The 12,702-nt window shown below is 39.4% G+C and overlaps 1 protein-coding gene across 1 annotated transcript in view; it reads right to left on the bottom strand.

The window, feature by feature from the left end:
- SH3GL2 (SH3 domain containing GRB2 like 2, endophilin A1) overlaps positions 1-12,702 on the bottom strand; it is a 96,872-nt gene that overhangs the window by 7,907 nt on the left and 76,263 nt on the right. Inside the window, exons 2-7 of the mRNA XM_057406303.1 lie at positions 11,959-12,027; positions 9,635-9,707; positions 4,297-4,440; positions 2,299-2,432; positions 1,628-1,786; positions 60-163 (exon numbers count right to left, since the gene is read on the bottom strand). Coding sequence (XP_057262286.1) covers positions 60-163; positions 1,628-1,786; positions 2,299-2,432; positions 4,297-4,440; positions 9,635-9,707; positions 11,959-12,027 — 683 coding nt within the window. The remainder of the gene's footprint in view (positions 1-59; positions 164-1,627; positions 1,787-2,298; positions 2,433-4,296; positions 4,441-9,634; positions 9,708-11,958; positions 12,028-12,702) is intronic.

Here is a 12,702-nt window from a genome sequence, read left to right as displayed (position 1 = left end):
CCTCCGTAAAACAGAAAAACGCAACCCAACAATCAACAAAATTACACAAAGTGCATTACCTATCTTCCAGCTTAGAAGTAACTCGCTGTAGGATCTGTGTGGCCTGCTTGTGGTACTCCAGCTGGGCTTGTACAAGAGCAGAAAGCTGGCTCACTTGTTCAATCTGAGGATTGACAACAAAACATCAGATCAGCAACAGCGAGTAAAGACCACTGTCTCAGTGACACTGAAAAGGCAGTTTTACTTATCTCTCTAAAAAGTTGATTTTCACATTTGTAGTTTGTAAATAGTTACATATCAGTCTTTATTCATACCCGTGTCTGGTTATGACCTGATCTGGAATGGTAACTGCAGCTCTTCTCTGCTGATGAGCTCCATGGCAGATTTGCAATGAACAGCAGCCTACAGACCTACCTCATTCAGCAGAAACTATGGAAGTAAAAATGAGACTGTAATGAGAGCACAATACACCTTTTCCCTCCCTGCTTTTGAGGGGCACAAAACCAGAGTGACTATGGTTATGCTTCTGGCCTGTGAAGCAAACCAAAACATGAAGATACTACATACTCTTGGATACAGAGTATTTGTAGTGCAGGCAGATAGTATTCTACTTCATGAGGGAAGAAACACCCAAAACTTTTGTGTGGGAATGCAATAGCTAGCAGTTTCAAAATACCCAATGCAGCAATGGTATAATGCAGGCCAGCACTACCTGACCCCATAGCACTAGATGTCACTACAAGGATTAAAACTACAATCTTGGTATACTTCTTTCATTTCAGCACAGCTACTTTTAATTTCTAGCATGCAAATATTTTCAGGTTAGTCATGGCCCCTCTACCGCAATCTGGTAATACAGAATTAAATTAGGTGTATATTTAAACTTTAAATAAATCAAATCATTTACTTCAATAGAAATATTTAAACTGAGTTTCTTTTGACCAGGTATTCTATAACACAGATTTCAGCTGAAATGTTTTTTTCTGCCAAAAGAAATAAATTTTTCTTCTTTCTTGATTTTATAATCTCAACATTAATTATAAACAGAAGATTTAAAATACCTAATAGATGCTCAATCCTAAATGAGTCTGTAAGCAAAAAATAAGCTGCAGGGTCAGATTTGAGAAGTCATATTAACTTCAGCTTTCCTATTCACTATTGCAGCTGATTACAGCAGAGACCATGTAGATGCGAGTTTGTCATCTCTGATCTTTACCAATCCTCTCAGGAGCCCACACACCTGAGCAAACATATTGGCTCAAACCTTAAAACCGCAACTAAGTAAAAGTCATGACTTATATTTATACAGCTCTAAGAAGGAAGCTAAACTGGTTTTTAAGTAACACTACACAGGAAGCACAAATGATGCTACAAAGAATTTATGTTCTTTAGCTCAGCTACCTATAAAATTCAGCTACCTATAGAAGTCCTACATGTGCATGCTGTACATTACTATAGTTTCAGAGCCTTCCACTGAGTCGAACAAGGAAGCAAGTGCTTCCCCATTGTACAATGACGGGAATTTGTGTTGTGAAGTATTTAATAAGGCTTTCTGGTTTTAGACTGTTTTAGATTGCCTTCACTGCTCTTTTTCAGATTCAGCTCAAAGATTGACAAGGGACCTCACATCCATCTCCAAAAGGTTGAACATGCTTGACTCAGCAATTTCCTTTGATTCATCAAATTTCTCCAGAGCCTGGCGAAGTTCTTCATCAGGGAGTTTGCCCTGTCTTTTCTTCTTGTAATCAAAATCCAGGCGTCGACCCTCCATTTTCTTTAGGTGATGCTGAAAAACAAGAACACAAACACAAGCAAAGAATAAAGGATGCTCCCCAACTCTCTTATACTGCATTGTAATCAGGTAGTTCACTAACATTTGCAAGTGTTTGCTGTGCATCAACGCTTCCCCACAGGGAAGAAATACAGATCAATGAAATAGGTCATTTTACATATCATTTAAGAAGTGATGGTGTGCTGCTGTCTAACATTAAAAAAAGGCCATGCAGAATGTGTAACTGCAACTACCATCTGTATAGTATATACACGGGTTTATAGCTTTTTAACACTGATGCACAATTACCTGAACACTACGTTTTTTCCCAACATGTTTAAAATAAAACTCTTTTAAAAGCAGTTTTGCGACAGAACTGAAAAGTAAAACTCAAGTCAAAAGAGATTATAATCAGATCATCTCTAATTCTGAAAGCCCATTTTAAACCACATGACTAACATAAAACTTTTAACATATACACAGTCTGCACATTTGGTATTATTAAAATGCCACATTGAGGGCAATACCTGTATTTCTCTAAGATCTTTGTCATGCAGATTCTGAAGTGGGTCAATGAAGTTTTGTTTTACTTCCATGTCAAGAGAGTCCTTGACCTCAGAAAGCTCCTTCATAGCTTCTCCGACATCTGCAAGTGCTGGTCCTGAAAGAATGTATGTCCAGCTTGTTTCGAAATAAAGTTACAAACCACCTTAGAATGAAACTGAGTCATACCATTTCCCAAGTTTATCAAAGAGTATTAATACACTGAAATATTAATAAAAATTAATACAATGAAAGGACATGGATTTTACACGTCAGCAGTCCCCAGAGTTTATGCCTTGCAACACAGTTGAACTTCAGGATCTATGCTGCATCAAGACAGCTTTCTCCACACCACATGGAAGGGTTGTATTCTATTCATTCCTCACTCTGGTGAAGCAAACATACTAAAAGAGAATTATCTGTATTTGCTCCAGTGTTGCCATCACCAGACACTAAAGCGCATAGGAAAACAGGTCTAACGCAAGTTTAGGGCTCCCTGTTTCTACCAGTGAGACTGGTGACAATATCAAATATAGAAATTCTTAACAATTTCACAGAATTATTTAATGAAAGTTTTTTATGAAACTGTTGATTTCATTCAAGTTCATAAACTTCAAGAGCAATTAGCTGCTTTCTGAGTTTTCCTCCAAGATTCAAGGCCATAAATATTACCACTCTGGACAAATTTACGTCCTCTGCCTAAAAACAAAAACAAGAGGCTCAAAAATGCCCTCCTGGTTTGAGATATAGGTTGGTGGGACACCCCCCTTCCCACACACACACATTTTCCAAGAATACAAATGGTCTTAAAACCTAGAAATGTGAGAAATCAGGAGTTTTGTCTCTCAAGCAGGGGATACCAGGAATGCACTGCAAAACTAGAGAGCCTGCCAGACCCAGATGAAGAGTGACAAACCAGCCATAATAGCCGCTATTAGTTAAGGACATGAAAATAGTTGTCCTATGTACTCTGCTGCATGCTACTGCAATCATCAGGGGATATACAGTGATTTTCAAAAAACTAAATTCTATTAGTTCTTCATTTTCCCTTTAAAAATGTGTTTGAAATCTAGCAAATGCGAGGCAAACAATAAAAAATCAGAAGTCTTTAGCACAAATCAACCTACACCTGCCAAGCTAACTAGTAAATTATATAAAACAAACAAGAAAATATCTTTTCCACTGCAGATGTCTTTATATCAGGAGGAACACGTTATGAAGATTTAAATAGGAAATGGAATTTTCACAGACTTGAAGGTCCTGCTGTATAAAAACTATTGCTGTATAAAAATGACTGCTGTATAAAAATTTGGCCAGGAAATTTGTGTGAGAAAAGTACAGAACAAAGGATCCGGCCATGTATGTCATTGTTTTTAGTTGGACCTCTACTGTTGAAGAACACAGTGTTAAGTCTCAGTTTAACATTTCTAACTCGGGCAGCTATAAACTTATTCAAGGCTTGGAGGGAGGAGTGGTTGACAGATAAGACAGGAGTATGCACTAGTACCTTAAAGTATGGAATTTCATCAGAAAAAAGGTCTAAGTCTATTAAAAATATATCAGCCTTTATTCTTTGCCTGTAATGACAATAACATTTATTATAAGGATTCTGAGGACAAAGGGTTTTATTGTACACATGCATAGACAATATTACAATTTCTGAACACATATCTTTAATCCCAATACATCCTCAGTAGTGTACTCCATGACAAGAGTGCCTAAAGCCTACACGGATATGGGTTCAAATGGAAACAACTCTACTTTCATCCACAATAAAAAAATCTCTAGTCCAAATCCATGAAAGATATTCAACAGGCCTACTCCTAGTTTCTCCTTAAAGGAGAAGTCTGATGAAGCATAACACTCATGCTTCTTGCAGAAGCTGTTCTTTGTAAGAGCACAACACTTCAATAATGAAAGTTATATTAAATGTTACTACCATTTTTATTGCATTATTATGGAAAGGGAAGTAATAAAGTTACCAAAGTTGCATTCTTCTCCAAGCTCTCGTCCAAATTTCAGCATCGCATCTGCCAGCAAGGCTTCAGCCTGAGGGTAACCTGGTCCCTTCTCCTGGCCTCGAATTTTTGACATAGTGTTGATCATGCTGAGTTTAGCTCTGGAAGCTGAAGCAGGCAAGTGACAGAGGTTACAAATATGCAACAGTTTGATTACACAGAGAGGAATGCACTCCTTAGATTTCTATGAGCTACCTACAATGTTATTTCAAGGACAGTATGTAAGTTTATGACTATGCTTTGTTTTTCATCTATTATTTTTAGAGCAAAGGAATGAAGTGGTGTTGATCTGACTTTTTTTTGTCTTCTGCTTGTAGACCAGAGAGGATGTTCTGTCCTGAACTTTAAGTCAAAGCTTCCCCAGAAAGCCCAGGAACACTTCCAAGATAACACGTTCAACAGGTGCTCCAACTCACGTAGAAAAACCTTTAATTCCCCAAAGCCTATCTTAAAATTCTCAGGTACCAGATGGACAGCAGATTGAGCAAGCCTTGCTTTGAAGAAAACTTCAGACTAAACTGGAATTTAATCCAAGAATAAACTGTGGTGCCCTATATGTTTTAAATGTTTGAAAGAAGTATTAAATTATATTCCCAAACATGATGTCCAACAACCTCTGAAATTGTTCTTGCTTTTTATGGGGATTTGGGGAAACTCTACTTCAGAGTAGTTTTAGCCTTGTATTTTATTTCAGATGCACAAATGCAGATTAAAAGAAAGCACACAATTATCATAATTGATGAAAACAAAGCAAACATAAAATCTGTTTGCTGATGTGCTTTAATGAATTTTTGCAAGTATAGACTGTGAATGGCCTGCAGAGAGTGAATTAACTAACAGCACTTGACTTCAGATTTTGCCAGCTAAATCCTAACGCCAGCAAAGCTGATGCAGTGAGTGTTTCTACCTACATTACTGTGTGTGCTACAGTGGGGCAGCTACAGATGCATCTACCTACCTTTTGCAAAGGCCTGACTTAGTTGCTCTTAGTATTTCTGCTTACAACACATTAGTAGGTCACACTTCCATGTGCTGATTTCACCGGTCAAAATTCAACCTTGTACACATTTCTGCAGCAAAACATAACACTAGCAGTCTGGAGTCAACAAGTGCTTGCTCTTAATTTTTTGTGTATCAAGAGAGGGTTCTTGTTGCTGAGTATGTTTCACTTTGTAACATAGAAGCATAGAAACAGACACAGGGAAATCAAGCAAATGTCATATTACTTATTATTTTTTTGACATACAGTAAATATGTTTTTGTAAGCTTTCTCATTACCCTTGAGTGCCACCAGATCATGCTTTTCAGCATCTGTATTTCTTGATGCCTTCTGTTTCAACTCACTATAAAACTACAATCAGCAGACTGGCTGACTGTTCAGTACAAGCAACTGCATTTTAATGAAGTGTCTGGCTTTCAAAAATGGCATCAAAGTTATGGTGGCAATTAAAAAATACAGAAGTGCAAAAGAAACTAAAATGCAAACAAAATCAGACAGGGTAGTGAAGTCAGCAAGCTTAGTTAAAACAGGAACAAATGAGAGTATTTTCAGAAATAAAATAAAAAAGATTTTCCCAAAAGAGTGACTATAAATAAGTGGCTATGTTCTGGACAGGTAAGCAAGAGTAGACAGAAAAGAAAGAAAGACGAAAGGACAATTAGGGAAGGGCAAGAAATAAATCATAGAAGAAAGGCATGCATGAAAAATTCAAGCTTCAATGATTCATCTAATCCTTTAATAATGATTACATCAGAAACCTGATTTAGTAGGAAATTTTAGAATACATCTAAGTGGTCTCATTCCACTTTTCTTCTATTAAGGTTGTTTCCAGTAACTTCCACAGGAGCAGAGGTGTTTGTGCTCAGTCAATCTCAAAATCCTGTCTGAGCCCTTTCATTTCTGTTCCTTTATCTGCTTTCTTCCCTAAGTTATGTTTCTATCTGGGCGAGGAGAGGCAGAGATCCACAAAACACCACATGGAAGTGACATGAATACTTGGGTTTTTTCCAGTTGTGGCCCCTCTCCTTTACATTGGTTTTCATGGTGTCACCAACGATTCACCTTAATATGAAGTGTTAACAGCACGATGGCAAATCGTAAGAATATTGCCAGAAGAGTTTGAAAGAAACTTCAGCAGTAGGTTCAACTGATCATTCTTTGTATTTTCAATCTTGTTCATCATTCACCCTCTTTTCCTTGAAATTACGGTCACGTACATCTGAATGGAAAGTCTTTGAGCCTTCAACATGTCCAATTTTAGTTACTTTCAGGTTTGGGGGTGATTTTTTTTGTTTGTTTGGGGGTGGGTGTTTGTTTGTTTGTTTTAACTGGTAGGTCTACAAAGCTATCTTTTTCATTCACACTTTTTCAGTCACACTAATCTCAGCCCAAAATCTCTTTCAATAAGTTCACCTTTGTCTCTAATATCCTTTCCCTTCTTTTCCCTACCCTTTCTCCTTACCGCTTCCCTTTTCTTTCCAGCATTTGTTAATTGTTTAGTGAAGTTAGGCAATGCTGAATACTTCACTTATTGATCCTTCAAAACACCAATAAGCTAATTATCTTTAGCACTGCAGTACTATGTTATCCAAGAATATCGATGTTTTCAGGGCACATGTTGTTATCAAGGAGTGTATTGGCTACTGTAATAGATGGAAACCTAGCTGGCAGTTGATTCCTGCTCATGACAGAGAGACTTTAACAGAGTGTTTTTCACCAAAGTATATTCAGTAGAGCACATATGTTTATGTTCATCATGACAGTTTGTTGGAAAGAGCCAGGAAAACATAGGTGCACAGTTGTTCTACGACCTTCATACTTGGCTGTACTGGGGAGCCTGGCCAAAGCTCTCGGTACAAACAGTGAGATCACGAGAAACTGCACAGCCCCACGAGTAAACAATTACCGAGCTGGCATAAAGCTGGTTGTTCTTCTAAGGGTATAACAGCAGGACCCTTTTGTAGCTGATTCCAAAGCCTTACCTATGGGTGTATGCATCACATAGGAATCTTCCCAGTTACCTCAGAATCTCAGCATCGGCTGCAGCGGGGCTTCCCAGCTTGAAGTGTGGGCCTGGATGATGATTTGGTGGTAACTGATGATATATTTCTTCTTAATCTCTGTTCTCGCTATGCAGCGATTGTTTGATGCATTCCTGATTTTCCTCTGTGCTTTATTTATGTATGTATCTCTCTGAATTGCTGTAGTGTACTTATTCACTATAGAGATACATAACCTGATTTGCGTTAGTGTGCTTATTCCCTTTAGTGCGCTTGTTTAATAAACTGTGCACGTTATACAGCTAACATATGGTTGTTTTGTTGAGTACGCTGCCTGTTTGCAGAACAGGTACATCCCAAACATTCTTCTCCTTGCAAAACCCAGGTAAACTTTTAAAGACAATCTTCTGTTAAATACTGCTGTTAAATAATTTTACATTTCTCCCTTTTCCCAATGATGCTTCTGTTTTTTATGAGAATGAGAAGGTAAACAGGATATACTGGAAATCAGCATTTTTGGTGCCCCAAGTAAACACCAAGATAGTAGGGAGATTTTTAAAAAGGAAATTTTTTATTTTACTGGAAATATTAGTGATTTTCCACACAATTCTTGTCACTATAGAGTCATTTTGCAATTGGCATAAAACAATCTAAGATCAGGTGAGAGCTGAAAAGGATCAGCCCTACTTTCCTCTTACTCCATCTGCTATCTTTGCACAGCATGGAATGGGTAACATGATCTCATTTGATATGCAAGAAATTACATCTTCCTCCTGCCTATTACAGTTTTAGTTTCCTGATTCTACTTGCACATGCCACAAGAAGATGAAGAGATGTATAGCTAGAGCATGGAAACTGCTCTTTTCTGCGGCACTGCAAACCTGCCTCAGCTTGAGATGCCTGAAATCACACCCTTAGCTACTTCCAGAAATTCAACTTTCTGTTGTTACTGTGAGCCTCCTTCATGATTCACAGCAATTGTAATCACTCAGACATGTCAGGAAGGCAGCCAGGGAAGCACTAAACAGCCAAAGCTTATTACTGAGTCTATATGATGATGCACAACAGCAGCTTCACAGTACTTAACAATTTTATCACTAGCCCCACGTTTGTCAATCCTATGGCTTTTTCTGCAGAGTGGTTGTTGACAATGAGCAATGAATCTGCAGAGTCAAGTCACAAACACTTTTTCATCTGTTGACATAGAAACTGTTCTAGTCATCATTATTTTCTTTCTAGCAGTTCTTGCACTTGTAAATATTATTCTTCCTTTTTTCAATGTGCTGGCAACATCATCAAATTATCCTCCTTCCCTCTGTTTCCAGCTATGAGGAAACAAATTCCTTACAGTGAATGAAAATCTGGTCTGTACTTCCATGAGACTCTAAGATACTTACGGTAGGTAGAGGGCTCCATCTTACCTTCACTTTATATCTGTTGACCCCATTAGCGGAGACACCATTGACTTATTGAACCCTTATACTCCTACATCACTACTCTTGACTTTAATGGTTTACATGATTACAAGAGCTCCATCCAGATCCCTGCTCCTTCTACGGATCCTCTGCCAAGAGAGCAGCATGCACCACTCTCTCACCCCAATCACAAAAAACCTTCCTTCATAGAAACCATTTATTTATTTCTATTGTGAAGGTTCAAATTAGTCATCTTTGATTATGTTCTTTTATCTGCCTTTTTCTCCAGTTCTACAGCTCTTTTGCATGCTACCTTTTAGCTCCCTCCTTAGTAACTCTGACGAGGATGGGAAATCCCTAGAGGACTTGGTGAAAGCCCTTGTTATGCCTCCTCCTGCACCCTAGAGGAATTTGCTTCACAGCTTTGTCTTTATTCCCATCGTCTGCAAGGACTGCCTGCTCCTTTTCCCTCACACAGGGACTGCAGAATGCCTCATGCAGACACCCTCACTGTGCCTGATCCCGATCCCCAACTGCAGGTTGACGGCCTCATCCTGTTCCCATACCCAGGCTGGTGCCTGATGCCCAGGGCTGTTGCTGCACCAGTACCCCCCACTGCCTGGCTAGAGCAGTGGAATCTGCCCTGGCTGCCAGGCACTGCCCTGCTTCCCCTGAGGAGTCCATAGCCACCTCCAGCTCTCAAGGAGTCCCACATTGCTCACAGTGTTGACATTCAGATGTCTGTAAGTAAATACACCTATTTCACCAATTTTGTCTTGATCTTGACTGCACCAGTGAGCATGATATCATTCAGACTATATATATTGGTGAGACAGAGTGTCTTCAGAAAGTGCTGCAAGTACTGTAAGACTGTGAAATTACATTACCTGGATTGGGCTGAAGATACTCTATTGTCTTTGCCATTATCTCCATAACTGCCCTGCTGGTAACATCCACTTTCTAAATGAGAGTTAAACAAAAAGAAACAGGAAAAGACATGTTAAGCAAAAGGAAGACTTTTTTCTTCTTTTAAAAATAAATTCTTATAAATTCTTTTGACTTAATTTCTGTGTCCCTGAGAACTGCCCCACTACCAGAATGGTGATAGTATCAGGAAAACTACCAAAGTATGAGTTCACCACTTCAGTTCATAGCAGATCTTCTTAAGTGAGGCCATTAGTACAGAGTACCTCAGGATGTGTTGGGAACTTGATGTGACTTATCGTACGGTGCTGATACTTTCCATAACCTTGGGAAACATCCACAACATGGAAAATTTTTTGATAGACCAGTCACTAAAAACTATTTGAAGAATTAGCCATCTTTGATCCCCCCCCCCCCCCCCCCCCCAAAAAAAACTGACAAAATGAGAGGAAAGCCTATGTCAATCAAAACCAACCACCAGTAATAAAATGAGCTTTCTAACTCTTTCAGAGCAAGTTCTAGTAAAACTGGATCAAGGAAGACTCGGTATCACTCTGTTTCCAGTTTCACGAAACCTACCAGCAGAGACACTCTGGCCATTGACTTCCCCTGGCTGACTCCATGAAGAAGTTAATTTATATTTAGAAATCTAAAATACTTAAACCTGAAAAGCAGGTTTTTTACTTTCTTCTACTGTAATAGGAATTCTTGTTTTTCTTAAGATGTACTCTGCATCAGCTTCCTAAGCTGCATATAGCAAAGTATGCAACTATTCTCCCTCTCAGAATCAGGCCTCAAACTAAAAAATGTTGCTTTGGCAGGTTTGGGGATCCTTGTAACCTGTTCTGTACTCTGCATTTATAAAGACACATTGCATTTCTCTGCAGGGTAGCTCGTGTCCCACAGGGTGAACTCCTTTACCATAATGGCAAGTTCCTACTTTAGAAAAGAACACCTGAGACAGGTTGTTTGCAGCACACTGTGAGTGACGTCTTTCCCATTTCCTCTTGCCACTGCCATCTGCCAGGTCTTGCCCTGTGCTTTACACAAAGCAGCAGAAGAGGTCTGCCAGCCCTGGGTGAGTAAGTAGCTGAACTGCCTGGTAGAGAGCCCAGAAATGGCTAGGAGGCTGCACAGGAGAGTGGGCGTGGGGAAACAGAAGGCCAGGGACAGGCAGAAGGAGTGTGGCCACTGCCTGCAGAAACGCTGGCAGGGAACACAGGGCCAGGCGGGGAGTGTGGAGGAAAGCAATGAGTTTACTCCACTCTCTTCTCAACTCTCAGTGCTTTCACCTCCTGGGCTGCCAACCCATGCCACCCACCACCACTACGTGGGACTCACCCCTGGCTGTTGCAGTGTCCTATTTTCCACCCTAAACCTTGGACTAGTTTTCTGAATCTTTGTTAACATCTTCCAGTTTTGACAGAAGTGCCTATACTTGTGGCACATTCAAAAGGAAGCTGGGCAGAAGGGGAGAAACCAACTATGCAGTACTTTCACAGGAAGAAGTACAAAGCATATGCCCTTCTCCTTTATTTTTTTATCCAAGCTTTTTTCCCCATCTCACTATATAAATGTGCAAATAGCTTCTGTTTCTCTCGATCAGTTATGTAACACATACCTACCCTACAAGTCACCTAGCAGTAACTTGTATTACAAGATTTTTCAAAGTCGAAGCTAGAAAAAAACTGTCCATATTTATCCTTCCAACTGAAATATTATCACCATCACACCCAGCTGTGGCTTTTTCCCCGCCTCCTCCACAGAAACACTCAGTGCTACCACTGCCAGCCTCACCAGGCAGTATGCTGGGGTTAACCCGATCTACCCATGTAACTTCGCCAGTGGAGGGTGCCTAACAAGATCTCTGAACATGTGAGTGAATATGCCACTGCGACTGTCAATCCCCTTTGGCAGACAACTCTTTCTCCTGTTGACTGATGCTTGAGGAGCTGAGAATTCCAGGCACCCTTTACCAGTGAAATTACCATCATGTAGGCAGATTCCTTTTCAGAGAACTTGTACGCTGTTTTGACCAAAGCTAATTTGTAGCTGATGTCTGCCTCAATCTCTGAATGAAATACTGGCATTACAAAGAGCGCCATATATTACATATGCCTTGGTTAGAAAAAAACACACATAAGAAATATAAAGCTCAGTCTGGCTGAATAAAAGTTTAGTCTTTAAATATTATTTGAGTGATCCAGGGACAGAAACTTTGAAATTCCTGTCCTAGAAAGGAAACTGAATGGTAATAGTGGATATACCCTAACGAATTTAGACTTACCCTTTCCATTTCTTTGAAGTCATCATCTAGCTTGGTTCCTTCTGCACCTCCTACTTTTTCACTCACTTTCTGCAGTTAAAAAAAAAACAAAAACCACATTCAGCAATAACTGAAAAATCTAGCATGTTTTCCTGGTGAAATGTTTTGGGGTTTTTTGTAAGTTAGTACAACAGTCAGACATACTATTCTTTCTGAAAAAGTTATTTCAAACTCACTTTAAATTACACAATGAGAAAATAAGATGTTACCGCTTAAGTTTCAGAGACCCAGTCTCCTGCTGGTGTCAGAAATACACTGTATCATGTCTTTGCAAGATCACACCTCTATTTCTCTGTTGAATGACTGTTTGTATCTTGGAACTTATCAAGCAATTAACCATCAATGACGAATCTGTAGTCAGCAGACAGAAATATCCATGGTCACATGTGCTCACAAAAAAAGGAGGTGCTCTGACAGAATAAACAGGGGAAGGAATCAAGGCTATAAAAAATTTCTCATCAGAGCTGAAAAATGGCCCAGCTGCTTTGCCCAATGTGTACCAATGCAACACCAACAGTAATAATCATTCCTAAGCGCAGAGCAAGAAGCTTCCAAGGCTGGACTCCAGCGACTCAGAAGACAACAGGCACCCATAACCCCATGACTAAGAACTCTCAGAAACATAACTGACTTAAGCCACTACCAAACCTTCACCATTAAGAATTGAGTTTCTAAATAAAAGTGATAGATACAAAAAAACTCTAC

Source organism: Pezoporus wallicus, unplaced genomic scaffold (genome assembly GCF_028554395.1).
Source record: "Pezoporus wallicus isolate ANWC-B61680 ecotype Strahan unplaced genomic scaffold, APGP_CSIRO_Pwel_v1 contig_2132, whole genome shotgun sequence".
Taxonomy (NCBI): domain Eukaryota; kingdom Metazoa; phylum Chordata; class Aves; order Psittaciformes; family Psittacidae; genus Pezoporus; species Pezoporus wallicus.
Note: the sequence above shows the minus strand (reverse complement) of the source record. Positions and strands in the feature narration are given on the sequence as shown.